The 18,389-nt window shown below is 42.3% G+C and overlaps 1 protein-coding gene across 2 annotated transcripts in view; it reads right to left on the bottom strand.

Moving 5' to 3' along the window:
- The window catches only part of ADAMTSL3 (ADAMTS like 3), a 634,062-nt gene that overhangs the window by 77,426 nt on the left and 538,247 nt on the right, over positions 1-18,389 (bottom strand). For both annotated transcript variants that reach the window (XM_040342560.1, XM_040342561.1), the window contains exons 19-21: positions 16,095-16,274; positions 13,621-13,774; positions 4,952-6,008 (exon numbers count right to left, since the gene is read on the bottom strand). In XM_040342560.1, the coding sequence (XP_040198494.1) occupies positions 4,952-6,008; positions 13,621-13,774; positions 16,095-16,274 (1,391 nt within the window). The remainder of the gene's footprint in view (positions 1-4,951; positions 6,009-13,620; positions 13,775-16,094; positions 16,275-18,389) is intronic.

An 18,389-nucleotide genomic window follows, 5' to 3' on the forward strand; every position in this document is an offset into this window, starting at 1 on the left:
AAAAATATTAAAAGCCAACAGCTACAAATACTGCAGCTGCTGACTTTTAATATTAGGACACTTTCCTGTCCTGGAGTCCAGCGCCGTCCGCAGCAGAGGTCGAGCGATCGCTCGTCACTCTGCTGCCCCCCCGCCATCCTCGGTGAGGGAACCAGGAAGTGAAGCGCTTCGGCTTTGCTGCCCGGTTCCCTACGGCGCATGCACGAGTCGTGCTACGCCTGCCGATTGGCTCCTGCTGTGTACTGGGAGCCGAATGTTCCCAGAACACAACAGGGGGGGGGTGACGTCATGCCCGCAGTTTACCCGAGACTGTGTGGCCGAAAGTGGGTGCAAATACCTGTCTTTAGACAGGTATCTGCACCCCCCTCCCCCTAAAAGGTGTCAAATGTGACACCGGAGGGGGGGGGGCGTTCCGATCAACGGGAGTTCCACTTTAGGGTAGAGCTCTGCTTTAAAGGATCTGCTACTAGTGGCTTGGTGCAAGATACCACAGCATACAATACTTCCAGAGGTCACCCATCAGCGACTCCTGTGGGGGTATTGCTACATAAAGAACCTGTGGGTTACCAGTTCTTTTTTTTCTGTAGTGATGAACAGGAAATCAGATGGAATATTCCACGGTGACTTAGTGGCACCAATGCCCTTCTCCCCAAATAATCACTGATGGTGTCTGTAGTCTTATCATCTTATGATTATTTATATTGCACAGGAGTACATAGTGGCCTTTCTTCTATTTGTGATATTTGCAGTACATTTTACTGATTTAGACTATGCGCCGATTATGACTAGGTTCACACCTAACCACTGACGTGCAGTGTGTTAAAGCCCATGAGTTTTTTTTTTTCACATTAACATGTCAGCCATTTCCACAAATTCCACATAAGCATTACAATCATTCTCCAATCCTGCCAAAACTACAGACATCGATCTACAGTAGGTGACCCGTGATATTGTGTCAATCTCGCTCTCTTTCTCGGCGAGATTGACTAGCTACGAGCCCCGTCGCGGGAGCCAGCGCCGAGCCGGCTCGCCGCGATGGGAAAAAGCCGTCATAGAAGCGACGGGGATCCGACTTCGATTCCTGCCAATTCTAGCCGCAGCGTTTGGTATGAATTATGAGGGGGAACTCCACACCAAATTTTAAATAAAAAAACGGCATGGGTTCCCCCCCCCCAGGGGCATACCAGGCCCTTAGGTCTGGTATGGATTGTAAGAAGAACCCCCCTATGCCGAAAAAACTAAAGGGGGCTCCCAGATTCTGATAAGCCCCCCGCCTGCAGACCCCGACAACCAACGGCCAGGGTTGTCGGGAAGAGGCCCTGTCCTTATCAACATGGGGACAGGGTGCTTTGATCACCCAACCCTCCCATGTTGAGGGCATGCGGCCTGGTACGGCTCAGGAGGGGGGGCGCTCGCTTGTCCCCACTCCTTTCCTGACCGGCCGGGCGGCGTGCTTGGATACGGGTCTGGTATGGATTGTGGGGGAACCCCCACGCCAGGTTTTCGGTGTAGGGGGTTCTCCTTACAATCCATACCAGACCTAAGGGCCTGGTATGCCCCTGGGGGGGAACCCATGCCGTTTTTTTATTTAAAATTTGGCGTGGAGTTCCCCCTCATGATTCATACCAAACGCCGTGGCTAGAATTGGTGGGAATCCAAGTCGGATCCCCGTCACTTCTATGACTCGCTCGCTGGAATGTGCTTTTCCTATTCCAGCGAGTGCGAGATGTCGGCACCATGTCGCCGAGAATCAGCGCAATGCCGTTGTGCTGGAAACACATTCTCGGCGACAGGTACTGTATGATATCACCAAAATTCAATCAGGCACCTCAAAGTGGATGTAAACCCCATTCATGAAATTTGAGCTAAGCACATATATCTGTAGTGTTTACCGGTCTCACTCCAAAGCTCTAAGGCCTCGTACACACAAGCAAAAATCTTGTCAGGAAAAAAACGTTGCCGCCCGAGTGTACACACTGACCATTCTAAAGAACCGCGGTTCTCTTGAAAGGCAAAAACACGCGGTAATGTCATCGCGTACGACGAGCATGCGATTGTCACATTCGATGCCGTCGCCGCCATCTTGCTTCACCCTACCTATGCCGTGTAAGCTACCGCGCATGCGTCAAAGTCATTTTTAGAATGCGCGGGTTTCCACGGCGACAGGTAAGTATACACACTCTCGGGTTTCTTGTTGGGAAACAGGCCGACAAGAATCTCGATGAAAAAATAGAGAGCAGGTTCTCTATTTTTCTCGTCGAGATTCTGGCCAGATTTCCCGACGAGAAACCTGAAAGTCTCGTACACACAAACGTTTTACTCGGCAAGAAAGCTCTGCCAGCAGTTTTCTTGCTGGTTTTTGCAGAGAAAACCGGTCGTGTGTACAAAGCCTGAAGCCTCGTACACACGACCGAGAAACTCGACAGAATCCATCAAGAAACTTGGTGGGAGAGCTTTTTTGCCGAGGAAAACAGTCGTGTGTACGTTTTTCATCGAGGAAACTGTCGAGGAACTTGACGAGAAAAGAAGAGAACAAGTTCTCTTTTTCCTCGAAGGGAGTCTCAATTTCCTTGTCGTGTTCCTCGTCGGGCTGTTTTTTTTTTTTACGAGAAACTCGAGCGTGTGTATGCTAAGAAACCCGCGCATGCTCAGAATAAAGTATGAGTTAAAGTAGCATTTGTAATGGAGATAACACATTTTTTCACGCTGTAACAGACTGAAAAGTGCAAATCGTCTCTTACCAAACTTTTACTTAACACGCAGTAACATGAAATTAGCAAAAGCAGCCCCCAGGAGTGTGCCAGTGGAATCGAACTTCCCCTGCCATTGTATGTGTTCTACGTCACCGCGTTTGAGAATGAGGAGATTTTGTCTTGACCGTGTCTACGCAAAGCAAGCTTGTCGAGTTCCTCGACAAGCCTAACAAGGAACTCGTCGAGGAAAACGATGTGTTTTTTCCGACGAGTTCCTCGGTCGTGTGTACGAGGCCTAAGGGTTGTTTCTCTCTAGAGTTTCATTCCTCTGTTATCAGCAGAGTTATGCCTCATACACACGTACGGGATTTCCGACGGGAAAAGTTCCCGTCGGAAATACCGAGGGGAAAACCGAGAACCTGCTTGGTCAGTCTTTCCCCCTACACACGGCCAGTTTTCCAGGCAGGAAAACTGCGATGGCCCGGGAATCCCAGCCATGTGTACGCTCCATCGCAGTTTTTTTCATAGGAAAACTGCCAAAAACCGCTGGGCAAAAGTCAGCCAGGTTTACCGGCGAAAAAAAAAAAAGAGAACTGGTTCTCTTTTTTTGTTCGGCGGTTTTTTGGGCAGTTTTCCCATCGGAAAAACTGCAAGAAGCATACACACGGCTAGGATTCCCGTCCAAAAGCTCTCCTCACAGTTTTCAAGTTGGGAAAACTGATCGTGTGTACAAGGTTTTTACTTCTAACAAGTTCTCTGACACGTGAGCTAAAAGTTTGTGTCAGGGAGGGAACTTAAAGGGAGATAAGCATGGAGCTTGTCTATTCAAAATACAACTCTGCATGTTCCTTTGTTCCTCTGCCTATGTGGAGGGGGGGGTCCCTTTCCTCCAATCAGCTCTCAGATGGTGTAAGCCCAGACTCCCCAACCACTGCTGAATAAGGAAGAACGATTTCTAACACGATCTGCACTTTTCAAAGAGTGTAGAAAGGGGAAGACAGTAGATATACATGTAAAATGTATGTAGGGAGATTTATTTAATCTCTGTGTATCATCTGAGGCTGTTCACTTCACTGGGTATATATGAGAGTTTACATCCACTTTAAATCTGGCCTGTATCGCTGTATTGTATAACCGACAGAAGGATAATGGTCACAAAACAGTCACTGAGTGCCCATTACAGCTCTGACCACAGGAGAAATCAAATGTAAAATGTTCTTGTATTGTTTATTTTGGTCAGCCTTGTGTTTTGTGTTGTGTTTCCTTTTAGTCTAAGTTCTTGTAATACAACTTTATTTCTCGCCAGAGTCATTCCTTTCTCAACGAAATTCTATCCATATGACGTTTACCAAAGCAATATTTCACTGAGGCATTCATGTCTAATCGTACTTTTTCTGCTGCTGATATGTGCATTGTGTATTATGTGTGCTGGAATAGAATGTAGACTTGTATTGAAGATTTATATAGTAACAAATCCATGGCTCAAAATCCTTCCCTCCTACAGCACCTCAACAACATGCCGTTAATGTATTAGTAGATGTTGTCAATTTAAAGGGGTTGTAAAGGTTCATTTTTTATTTTCTAAATAGGTTACTTTAAACTAGTGCATTGTTGGTTCACTTACCTTTTCCTTCGATTTCCCTTCTAAATGTTTTTTTTCTTTGTTTTCTTTGTCTGAATTTCTCACTTCCTGTTCTTCCTCAGTAAGCTGTTCAGTAAGCTGAAATTACTTTCCACCGCTCGGATGATGGTGGAAAGCTCTCTCCTGACCCGTTCCTCTGTTATCAGCCTGATAACTCCTGACAAATTTTCGGACACATCAGATAAAAGCAGCCTGAAATTTCTGCCTGGGGAGGTTGCTATAAATAGATTAGCAGGCAGCTGGCCCTGTTACAAAACACCTATGAGAGTCTCTGCCTATGTGGAGAGGGGGTGTGTGCCTTTCCTCCAATCAGCAATGTTGGCTATCTTGGCTGTATGCCCAGACATCACACTATGTGTTAACCAGGAAGAGAAAATCCCTAACACCATCTGAACTTTCTAAACAGTATATAAATGTGAAGACAGCAGATATACATGTAAAACCTATGTAGGGAGATTTGGTTCATCCCTCTCTATCATCTGAGGCTGTTCACTTCACTGGGTGTATTGAGGGTTTACATCCACTTTAAATTCAAGACCTTAACGTCTTCATTACATAATGCATACTATTAGAGACAAACAAAACAGCACTGTACTTATTCAGTCAAGTTATTTACCTGTCAGAAAATTTCAGAGATTCTCCATTTTTGCTCCAACTAAATTTTGTGGCAGCTTCACTGTCAACATCACAATAGATTTTAATGAGCATTGTGCTGTTTGTAATGAATGCATTACTCCCAATGACCAAGTGTAAAGTCTTGTTAGATGACAATATATTTCCATTATTTTGTTTGCGAATGATCAGTAATCTGTTTATATGATTCTTTTCCATGGCTTTGTCACTGAAATGGCCTACAGCATTTGGTTCTTTTCCATCCAGTTTATGGTCTGATACATTATCTTCACTGGGAACCTTCCATTTTTCCAGAGGTGGCTGTGGTTTCGACAGCTCATTCACTACATGAGATATAATCTGGCTAGCAAATTCATCACTGATTTGCCCAGCTTCGATGAGTTCACTCATGTTTCTAACCAGAGCTTCAAACTGAACAGTGTCCATACTGTAAGCACCTTGTAGGACTGCAGCCTCCAGTCTCTTGTCTTTAAACTCTTGGGAACCATATACCTCAGCAGAGTTTGTCACTAGAGTTTCAAGACTCCTTAATACCATAACATCTTGGGCTTGGCTGCCTTCGTGGTGCAAATTATTGTTTTTATTCCATGATTTCCAAATTTTGCTCATTTTATGCCATTTAGCCCCCAAATTATTTGCTTCGTTAGCATCTTTTTCAAAATTTGGTGGCTCCAGGAGTCTGTTATCGGTGCCAATCAACTTAAGAACAAAGGTGTCATAAGCAGAGTGTGCAATGCACTTGTACACACCTATATGCTGAACGTCCAAGTTATGAATTTTCAGTGATCCTGATTTTGTGACTCCAAGTTTTTTGGAATTTCTGACAGGTTGTCCATCTTTTTCCCATTTTATAAGAGATTTTTGGAAGCGGCGCACTGGGCACTTTATCACAACAGACGTTCTAGGAAGTAAATATGCTCTGCTTCCAATTGTAAAATTAATGCGCTTTTCTTGTCTGGTCTGAATGTAAACCCGATGGATACTGAGAATTTCTGGTGGGCCATATCCTTCCTCTTGTTTTGACAGATGCTGTTTATTTTCTTTAAAAAACAGAGAAAGTAAATAATTAGTTTGCAGCCATTAAATATCATATTCTAAAACTGCATATGTTACAGTGTTCGATGTGATGAACAAAATATATATCAACACCTACACACAGTGAAAAGTCCTTTCTTAAAATACTGACACAAAAGCCTACAGATACAGTAAATAGGGAGGGACTATAGGTAGGTTAACAAAGCAAGTCAAGTAAATCAAAACACATCTGAACATTTAAACCAGGAGTGTTCAAACTTTTGACCTTCCTGGGCCACATTGGAAGAAAAATAACTGTATTGGACCACACATAAAATACATTAACAATAGGGATAGCTGATGAGCAGAAAAAGTCGGGCAGATCACGAGTTAACGATCCCTGATAAAGATACCTATCTGAGTAATAAAACAATTTTTTTATGTAATATTTTTATCATAAAAGTAAAAGACAGAAACATAAAACTAGTGCAATAATTGACAGTGTTTTTGAAAAACTAAAGCGACAATATCTGGTTTGATGGATGTAGTAATAATTAATTCTCAAGGTGCTCATCAGATATTTTGATTTGATTTTGCCCTTTGTGTGCTTCATTCTTGAAAATAGTTGCTTACAAATATTGGAGCTGCTGATAACCTGAATAAGGTGTGAGTGATTTTGAGTTGGATATTTTTGTTTGGGAAGATAAAACTTTTAACAGTCCAATAAATAGACACTGTTAACATTTAAAAAAATCCAAGAATAAAAAGCCCAACATTTTTAGTAAGTTTACAATTTCATGTAGGGCCACATTCATAGCCGTCTTGGGTTGCAGGTTGGATTTAAAGTCTACAGTGACTTCCATGCTACAGTTTAATTATCCAATCCACATTACACTTCAAATTTTATTAAAATGGTTTTTAGCACAAATTCTACTTTATTTTTGTGTGTCTTCTGACAATAGTGTACAGACCGGAGCCCAATATGACCAGGATAAATTAATGTTACTGGAGAATTGACAAACTAGTAAAAGGTATTCTATTTGGATGTAAAAGCTTAATGAGGACTGTCAACTCTGGTGGGCTTTAGTCTTTGAACCTCTGACAGTCAACAACAACCACAGTCCACCACTCAGAAACACCTCACCAGAAGCTGAGTAAGCTGGGATCCAGTAGCAGATAAGCAGGTTGGGATCAAGCAGAAGTGTAGTCAGTAAAGCCAAGCCAAAGGACAATAACAAATGGTAGCAAGTTGGGATTAAACAGAAAAGTAGTCGAGGAACAAGCCAAAGGTTGGTAACAAGTGGTAGCAAAAAAAAAATGGATGGCAGCAGGGAACACAAGAGCGAGATGTTGGCTGGAAAGAGCACAATAATGTGGCAAACTGGAAGTGCAGAGACATGGCTGGAATTGGTGATATCATGGAAGTAGCATAGAGTTTAATGTTCAAGACAAACAAGGTTTAAGGTAGCATCATTCAAAGAATTGTGCAGGAAGCTATACAGAATTTCAGGTGGCTCAGCAAGAAGAGTCATTGCCAGACACAACAGAGGTCCTAGGTTCAAGTCTAGGCCCTGACACCTCTCCTTTGTTATACGCAACGGAAGGAGTTGGAGGAGATAACTGCATTCTAGAAGAGTACCAGTTTGCTAACTATCCTAATAATGGCAGATTTACAAAAACTAAACTATTGTTTGGCCTTTGGCCTCGGTCAAGCGCTGCTCCTGAGCCCCTATATATTTACTAAGCTGGCCACTACTAATTTTTAAGATGTTACAACCACATGCTTATTACTGGTCTTTGAATTTTCACACACCGTGCATTTACGTGTTTAGAATCTTTATAATGTATAACACAGCCAAGGGGATATGACATAGATATCAAAAGAAAAAAAAGAAAAACCTAGACTACATATACTGTAACAATAGAGGTAAGTGTCTGTTGTGCAGGTCAGTGGTTTAGGCTGAACTAGAGGTAACATTAAAAATGACCCTTGCAATGTAATTTGCTCCATACTGCAGGGGATAAATGCAAATGTTTGTCTACGGCCTCGTACAGACGAGGGGACATGTCCGATGAAAACGGTCCGCGGACCGTTTTCATCGGACATGTCCGCTCAGGGATTTTGGTCTGATGGTTGTACACACCATCAAACCAAAATCCCCGCGGACAGAGAACGCAGTGACGTATACGACACCGACGTTCTCTGACGCGGAAGTTCAATGCTTCCACGCATGCGTCGAATCACTTCGACGTCATGCGCGGGTTCTCGGGCCAGCGGACATGTCCGATGAGTCATACTGACCATCGGACATGTCCGACGGACATGGTTCCAGCGAACATGTTTCTTAGCATGCTAAGAAACATTGGTCCGCTGGAAACCTGTCCGCTAGGCCGGGAATCCGGTCCGGTCGGCCCTACACACGACCGAACATGTCCGCGGAAACTGGTCCGCGGACCAGTTTCAGCAGACATGTTCGGTCGTGTGTACGAGGCCTTAGGGTAACATACAAAGCAGTTTTCCTTAAATTATTCCTTGCTCCCACGGGCTTCCTCCCATCTCAATGACTGGTCACAAGCACTCTAACTTCAGCACATACAATACAGGACCAGAAGTCCTACATTGTAACTGAAGATACTAAGGGCTCGTACGCAATTTGGAGTGTTGTAGATAAGAGGAGAGCACTGGCTGCCAGGGGAGCGAGGAATAAAGTAAAAAAAAAATACTTTTGAATGTTTCCACATAAGATTTTAACATGTGCAGTGTGGGGAGAGCCCATTGCAAGAGTAACTTTGGATTTTATAAGGGATTCAGCTTTAATAACATCCCAAAAAGACCAAAGTATTTTCCTGTATGGGCAACTGCTATAACTTGTACAGCTTATCGATATGGCAGCTAAGTAGTGATCATGAACTAAGATACCTGCAATGGCTGATTCTTTTAATTCTCCCATCACCAAGTATATAGACATGCTCCACAAAATCATATGTTAAGCTTGGAGTAACAATAAACTACTAGCTGAAAAAAATCAGCACAGCCAATAGGTTTAGGTCTGTGGTGCTTCATACATTTTCTAAACTTTGCCTATCTTTCCAATCAGATGAAACTCATCTTATCTGAAATACAGGTATCTTTATGCTCTGGATATCAATAAATGGTATTGTTTGTAGTTTATTTTCACTGTATTTTGCTTACTTTGGAGAACATCTGTCTATGCAGAATAGCATTAAGCTGCACACACAGTGCAATTTACTTCCTAAAGTGATCCCTGGAGCAATAACAGCTCTCAGTAATAGAACCATTCCTCTTGTGGGGTAAAGTGAAATTGCTAGGGGCAGCATGACTTAATGTTCTCTCCTGACATTCTGGCCTTCAGCCGCCATCTGGACTAGCATATTCCTGTAAACATTGGAGGAACGTGTTCAGTGAGCTCAACCAGTCACACAAGTGCAGGAAATAAGATGTGGAAAAATCAGAGTGGGGAGATAGCAAATGATTCCATTACTCTACATGCCCTTCAGCTAGTCTACGCTGCATATATCCTATAAGTGGGGAACGGCAGGAAATTCACAAGCTCCATCTGACTTTTTCTGGTATAATTAATTAGTACAACACTGCTAGGAGACTAGTAGGGTTTCCTATGTGTTGACCTGTGATAGTCTTAATGTAGCCACCTGTAGAGAGCCAGAAACAAGTTAAAGTAATTGTAAAGGTTTGTTAAAAAAAATAAAAAATTACAAGCATGTTATGCTTACCTCCTCTGTGCAGTTGGTTTTGCACAGAGAAGCCTAGATCCTCCTCTTCTCGGGTCCCTCTTTGCTGCTCCTGGCCCCTCCCTCTGGTGAGTGTCCCCTCAGCCAGCAGCTTGCTACAGGAGGCACCCAAGCTGAGTCAGAGCTCTGTGTATCCATTCAGACACAGAGCCCCGACACGCCCCCTATCTACCCTGATTGCCTGACTGATTTTGATTGACAGCCACTGGGGCCAATAGCACCGCTGCTGTCTCTCAGCCAATCAAGAGGAGTGTCTGGGACAGCTAAGACCCTCATGGACATCGCTGCAGAGAGAAGGGGTTTAGGTAATTAATTGGGGGGGGGGGGTGCTGGGGAGGCTGCTACATACAGAAGGTTTTTTATCTTAATGCATAGAATGCATTAGGATAAAAAACCTTCTGCCTTTACAACCCTTACATTTCTGCGTAATGGCAATCTGTATATTAATAACGACGTCCAAGTCTGCCGTGGATGCACCATAATTCAGTCATTGTTGCCCATTACTCCCCTAGTTCTAATTCTTGAAATTTGTGGAACCCCTGTCTAGATACTGTGTGTATTACAATCCAAAATACAACTGATGGTTTCTTAGTTATCTATAGTATCTGTTTTTTTTTTATACTGAACACTCTGTATATGGAATAGGCAGGATTCACCCCCCTTTTTTTATAGTGCTCCCATGTGTGTGCTTTTGACGTTCTACTTGCTGTGAACCTCTATGCTGTGGGTAAGCTTATATGCATCTCTAATAACTGGGTCTGAATGTTCAATCATATATGTTATGTTGTATACTTATATCATGACCATCATTGTCTCTCTATAGATACTTTTGGTCTCTAAAAACACTCCTGAAAAAGTGGATAGAACCGCGAAACATGTTGAGAAAAAACAGATAAGCTCTATTTGATAGTTCATAGCATCCAGTTATTAATATCATGTAATTTTTAGAGCACAGCTTTGTATAGGTTTTATCTGATTGATGTAATAAAATAATGTTTTTAGACCGAATTATGTGTTGTTGTCCATGGGAGTACCATTTATGTCCACACAGCCTCTAAATACAATCCCTTGATCTAAGTGAAATGATGATCTCTGTAACATCTAAAAGAAGAAGAAGGGGGAACTGCTCATCATATTAGAAGTGTCCAGAGCATTTATTACTCCATAGAAAGAACAGATCAATCTATTCAAGGCACAAACAATCTAAAGTATGTCACTCAGCAGGAAGCTTTCCCATAGGGATCCCTGCTAATTGAAATGAGTGTCTGTACCTTGTATGGATTGATCTGTCCTTTATATGGACTAATAAATGCATTTGAGGCTTCTAATATGGTGAACGGTTCCAACTTCTTCTTTGGAGCTGTTACAGAGAACTGTCTCTGTCATCAGTGGTAGCTTGGGGACTGTAGTGGAACAGTTTCCTTTAGTTTACTAAGTGAAATGATGGTTATGGCTCTGATGCCACCAGCTTCCTGGAGCTATAAGCATACCTTTGAATAAAAAACATAAGCAAATCATCACATATAACATATACTGTACATTATGTATAGTCACCCCCAAGCCATTTTAGAACAGTTGATCTTTAAAAAAGATGAATAACATGGATTTAGCCCATTCCCCTTCCACGAGAACTGAAACAAGTGTGCCAGTTTTTGAAAATCACTCTCCACCACGTACCACACATTTCAAAGTCAATGCCTTGCTATTCAGCTTTCTGCAATTAATTATATCAACTTAGATACATAGCACTTTTATTAACCTCATGCCAAGAACATTCTTGAAACTTCATTGGGTTTTTAAATGTGCTAGAATCTCAGACGGTTGGCATTTTAAGCTGAAATAAAGCCCAAGAAAAGAAAGTCTCTCATTATGCAGGAGCTCTTAGAACTTTTTTTATAACTATACATTCATAGGAAGGCATAATAATCATTCCCCAGTCAAAGCCCAGGATTTAAGCATAGTTAATTTGTCAACTTTTCACATCAAAAGCACAAACTTATGACGCTTACATTTGCACATTCTTTTCATACTCAAATCATTAAAACCACATTTCATTGCACCTGTAGCTTGTTTTAGTGTTTCCAAAGACCCCCAGGCCACCGTGTGCCATATTTATAGCTCTTTACAGCGCTAAGCCATTAGGCACCTTATAAAATATTCAACTGAATCTGCCATATGGTGTCTGCTTAGCCTGCACAGTGGATTCTGCAGTGGATGAATTTGTTTATATGGAAGCTATCGTGATTAGATTTTTTTTTTTGTTTAGCTGTTATTCCAGATGACATTGATTTAGGGTATTTATCTTACCAGTGTTGATATGAATCATGGAAAATGCAAAGTTCAGTAAAGACTATGGCTGAGTTAACACTGCCGTGACTTGGGGTCTGACTTGTGAGACCCCAAGTCGCATGGCATATGAAATCCCATGTTAGTCAATGAGAGCTGTCTTAATTAGCACAAATGAAGCCAACTTTAGATAAGGTTCCTGTACTACTTCAAGATGACTTCTCTCCAACTTGTGCCCGTAGACTTTAATGAAAGTCGCCTCCAAGTCAAGTCCTCATCTATATTGATGTGATTTGGATCAAACAGCAGACAAGATTACCCAGACATTCCCTAAAAGTTGCTTCAAAGTTGCCTCAAAGACGCCTCCATAGGTGTGCGCAGCCTATTGTATTAGAGTGTGCACCCCCTTGTTCATTCACAAACTGAAGCATAACAAACACAACAGTGAGTGAGTCCGTTCACTGTGTTCATTTATAAAAGGAAGGCACTTGTAAATTACATATATACTAGCCCTTTCCACTGCTCGCTCTCCATCTTAAAACAGCAGCCAGAGGGAGAAGAGAGGAGGGAAGCCAGCAGCACTGGCCAACGTGATGGAAAGCCCGGGTAGTAGGGAGAATCGGCACCGCACATAGTGGTTAGAGTGTGCCCAGGTACACCTGGCACACCCCTGTGCACGCCTATGGTCACTTCAAAGTTGCTCCAAAGTCACTTCAAAGTCAAATTAAGTCGCATCAAGTAGTACTCAAGTTGCCTGGAAAAGTCGCACGGTAAGTCGCACGACTTTCAGGCCTCCACAGTGTGAACTGAGCCTAAGTGAGGTTATAAGTGTGACTAAACTCAGGAAGGGTTGTCTATTTTTCACTCAATACAATGAATGTATACCACATGAAGTCTACAGTGGAGCAACCGTGCAACCTGCTTTGACACCAAAACTAACACTTGCAGTTGCACTCGGGTTGCAGAGCAATGACACACAAAGCTTCGAGTGTGGAGTTTATTGTTGTTAAGCACCACTAGAATATTGAATATTGATGGGTATTTTCATCTTAATAATTCTGGACAGCAGTGTTCCCAATTTGCCAACAACAAGCAGAAGATAAACTGGCAGCATGCTAGTCATTGTACAAGATGTAGACAGGCATTATGATATAAAGATGATAAAAAAAAAAATCGAACAAATGTGCTTTTTAATACTTTGAAAGTTTATTAAAAGACCAGTCTGCCAAAAATGTTTTAACTATAAGGCCCAACTGTGTATGTTGCGTTAAGATTGTACTAATTTAACAATGAGATCACCTTGCCATAACTCCTCACCCCCACCAGGGACTTTTGCCTGTTCCTAGCCAACTTGGTGTGCCTCCAGTTGCATTCTACTTACTATGAAATACATTTAAAAATCCAATAACTAAAATGGGAACCCCTCATAATGAGAACAGCAGGAGTGCAGGCCCAGAAACTCAAGCACATAAATCTCACCAATAAAGCCCCTGAAAAACACAATTATCACTTTTGGGTGGACTGATCCTTTAAATATTCCACAGAAGACTTCCCACCACTAGTTAATGTGAATCTACTTACTGTGGCATACAGCAACACGACACGTTCTAACAAGAGCTGGAATAGGGAGTCCGTGGCACAGAGATCCGTTGACAATGACTAATTGTCCCTTGGCTGATACCTTCTGACAAGCCAGTGTTCTTCTCTGGATTCCAATGCCACATTTCACAGAGCACTACAATGATACACATAGTCAATTCATCATAAAAAAATAGAGAGCGTGCACGTATCCTTCAAAGTACACTTGTCAGTAATATAAAAAATTTTGCAATACTAAATATTTTTATTCAAGCAAATATACCCCTATACATTGTACTAAAAATAGGACAAGATTTATGCTATATTGAGTTCACTCTTATGTCTATTGGAAGCCACCAGTTTGATTTAAAAGTAAACTAGTCCTTAGAGAAAAAAAGAGCTGCCCTTGCTGACCTTCTTAGAGCTTGTGTACATGGGCTTTGCTTATTTCCGTTGAATGTTTGGGATTCATGTCAAATACAGATCAACAAATTACCATTTAGTGTTTGTCTGAAAGCAACATGTCCTATAGGACAGCAGTCGCCAACCAGTGGTCCTTGGACCACTGATGGTCCACAAGAATTTTTTTGGTGGTCCCAGGGGTTCTGCCCTATATCGCCCAATGTTGTTTCCAGTGTTGTTCTCAATGTGCGCTGACAGTCAATACTTTCAGCGTGAATTGATACCCAATACCTTCTCTATTGATACGGCTCCTGTGTGATGAAGGTGCCGGGAGTAGTGCAGAGAGCAGGAGGTGAAGAAGGAGGGGACTTCCAATGACAGCGCTGATTACAGACTGTGAAAGGGAGCAAGGAGCTTGAGTACATGGCTGGATAAGGAGGTGAGGCCTTGTACACACGACCGGTTTCCTCGGCAGAATCCATCAAGAAACTTGGTGGGAGATTTTTTTTTGCCGAGGAAACCGGTCGTGTGTACATTTTTCAGCGAGGAAACTGTCGAGGAACACGACGAGCCAAAAAGAGAGCATGTTCTCTTTTTCCTCAACTGGAATGGAGAAATTGGTTTGTCGAGTTCCTTGACAAGCCTAGCAAGAACTTGACGAGGAAAACGATCTGTTTTGCCCGCCGAGTTCCTCGGTCGTGTGTACGAGGCCTGAGATCCAATGAGGAGTCATCACTGTGATTCAGAGTGCAGGGGGGTGGGGGGGTTGCAGAGAGCTGGAGCATTGTGTGTACAAGGCATGTCAAATTCATGTTAGTGATCCATGGGATGCAAAACTGTGAGTTTACTGGTCCATAAGGACCAAAACGTTGGTAACCACTGCTATAGGAAATGCACTGCAGACAAAGCAGTTCAAACACATGTTTTTGAGCTGCACTGTGTTCAAATGTAGAAGCCTGCATTTGACAATTAACCTCCCTGGCGGAATTCCCGAGGGCTTTAGTATAGCTCTCAAAGACAAAAAGTATTAGTAGCATGGGTGGCAAAAGGACTGATTATAAACCCTTTTCTTTGCAGGCATGCCTTCGGTTTGAGATTTAAAAATAGTGACCCGGCCTCTTTAACCACCCTGGCGGTATTCCCAAGTCTGGCTCGGGGTAGGATTTCTGTACCAAAAGTGCTATCCCCGAGCCAGACTCGGGCTCGCCTCGCAGCAGCCACAGACAAAGTTACTTACCTTGTCCCTGGATCCTGTGATGCCTCCCCGCTGTGTGAGCGAGCGGGTCCTCGCTCGATTCACACAGTGTCCCTGTGTGCTGCAGATCTCCGTTCCCTGCGCCGTTACGACGCACAGGGGCGGAGAACGGCGCAAAATTCAAAAAAGTAAATAAACACAATACATACAGTATACTGTAATCTTATAGATTACAGTACTGTATGTAAAAAATACACACCGCCTTTGTCCCTAGTGGTCTGCCCAGTGTCTTACATGTACTTTTATATAATAAAAACTGTTCTTTCTGCCTGCAAACTGTAGATTGTCCATAGCAACCAAAAGTGTCCCTTTATGTCAAAAGTGATTTTAGAGCAGCTAGAAAACAGCAATAATAAATTATAATCACTTGCAGAATTGAGCGATAGTGATTTGTGGGGAAATTCGTTATAAAAAAATAAAAGTAATGACAGCGACAATTCTGCAACTGAGCAAATTTCAGTGATTTTGAGTTGATTACCGTACATTATTGAATAATTTTTATTACACTTATATTATTATTTGTTATAATTATTTATAATTATTTATTATATTATAATTTATGATTTTGTTTTTCAAACTTTATTATACCCGGGATGCCTACTAGACTCTTGTTTGGACAGATTTAAGTGAGTTATTCCTAAGGATTACAGGCCTACAATGTAAAACACTGAATTTCCTTGCAAAATAATGGTACCGCTTTCAGCACCTAACATCTGAAATAATCATACCGCCAGGAAGGTTAAGCGATGACAAAAAAGCAACAACATTTACATCCAAAGCCGTAATGTTTATTGTGGCAGCCTTTGTAAATATCACTGACCTTGGACCATTCTCCTGTAGTTAGCTGCAGGGGACAATCTACTTTCCCACAAGGTTTATAACTAGCTGGTTTTTGCATCTGGCAGAGTTCTTCAGAAAGTTTCATAAAGCTCCCATCTGCCAACAACTGTTTGCAACTCACTTTGCGGTTTTGGACACCTCCTCCACACGTCCGAGAACACTGAGAACACAAGCACAGCATTGTTCAGTCCATCAGTATCACTTCAGTCACAGGGTATTGCATGGTGCATGTCAACTACCCAACGCACAGCAAAAGTCTCATAACACAACAGTGTCACTTGTCCAGACACCTCTACTAAACAGATTGGTATGTAGTCACATTTACGGTATTATGTCTGCTATCTAAAAGCCATGTCTTTTCATATAAATGAGTTACAATACATCAACATTAGGTTTCTGCAATTTAAAATAACAATCTAAGTGTGTTACAAGATTTGTTAGTGTTAAAAAGTATTTTCCTTAAAAAACAAGCTCTCTTATATTTTTAGTTGTTTAATTAATTGTACATTAGACCTGAGGACACTGAAATGAGGGAACCAGTACACTGCTTTCTAAAATGTTAGCTTTGAAATGGGAAACCTGTTAGATCTTGGAGACCTTTCATGTACGCCAAAAATATTTTTTAACCACTTCAGCCCCGGAGGATTTGGTTGCCCAATGACGGGCCACCTTTTGCGATTCGGCACTGTGCCGCTTTAACTGACAATTGCGCAGTCGTGCGACGTGGCTCCCAAACAAAATTTACGTCATTTTTTCCCACAAATCGAGCTTTCTTTGGTGGTATTTGATCATCTCTGCAGGTTTTATTTTTTGCACTATAAACAAAAAAAAGAGTGAACATTTTAAAAAAAAAAGCAATATTTTTGACTTTTTGTTATAATAAATATCCTCCAAAAATATATATAAAAAATAAGTTTAGGCCGTTATGTATTTTTCTACATATTTTTGGTAAAAAAAAACACAATAACTGTATATTGATTTGTTTGTGCAAAAGTTATAGCGTCTACAAAAGATTTATGGCATTTTATTTTTTATTAGTAATGGTCAGCGAATTTTATCATGACTGCGACATAATGGCGGACACATCGGACACTTTTGATGCTATTTTGGGACCATTATCATTTATACAGCGATCGGTACTATAAACATGCACTGATTACTGTGTAAATGACACTGGCAGGGAAGGAGTTAACCACTAGGGGGTGAGGAAGGGGATAAGTGTGTCCTGGGGAGTGATTCTAACTGTGTGGAGGCTGGGCTACGAGTGACACAACATTGATAACTGCTCTCGGTGACAGGGAGCAGTAGATCACTGTCCTGTCACAAGGCAGAACAGGGAAATGCCTTGTTTAAAAAGGCATCCCCCTGTTCTGCCTCTCCGTGATACGATCGTGGGCACTCGGCGGACATCTAGTCCGCGGGACCTGCGGTCACACTCACGGAGCTTGTGTCAGGCGTGCATCCGCCAAGTCGCGATTTAAAGGGGGCGTACGGGTACGATATGCGCAGCCGTGCCATTCTATACACCAAACCCCCCCCCCCCCATGCCTGGTGCGTCAGCATTGGAGGAGCAGAGCAAGGGCAGCAACTAACAGTCACTGTTCTCAGTTGTGAGCAGACTAAGAGTTGACTCATCACTGGCAAGGCAATCACTCAGCTTGTGGTCTTGGGACTGCTGCAATGTCACATGAAGGCTGCAGCACAGAGGTAAATATGTAGTTTTTTTTTGCTAACCCCAAACTTCTCCTATAAAGGGGTACACACATAACAGTTTGAAGGTCCAAATTATGTATTGTGACTCATAAGACCTAGGCCCCAGGCATCCTCAGAAAAGTCAAGTATGCTAGCAATGGCTAAACAATAAAAGGCACCACTGTGGTGGGTTTCGATTGCATTGTTTTGCCCCCTACCCAGGTATGCAGGCAGCAGCATTACTATAGCAGTAAGCGCCTTAGTACAAAGTCTAGAAAAGGGCCCCTTCCATTCCCACCCTCTCTTTTATCAGTTTTACCTCAATTGTGTCTCTATGTTTCTGGATGCACCAGACACCCTTTTCTGTTCAGGGACCAAAGAGTCACAGTGATATGGAGCCCACAAACAGTGGTGTTGAATATTAAAAGTAGGGCCACGTAGAGAAGACCAGGGCGAGCGCAAAGCCCATGAAAGCATTTCTATGACTACCTTATGCGTAGTCTTGTGACATGACAGCAGATACCCCTAAGAGCAGACGAAGAGAGATAAGCTGTATTCAAAGGATAAAATAAACTTTATTTTT

The sequence above is a fragment of the Rana temporaria genome, chromosome 3 (assembly GCF_905171775.1).
Source record: "Rana temporaria chromosome 3, aRanTem1.1, whole genome shotgun sequence".
Classification (NCBI taxonomy): domain Eukaryota; kingdom Metazoa; phylum Chordata; class Amphibia; order Anura; family Ranidae; genus Rana; species Rana temporaria.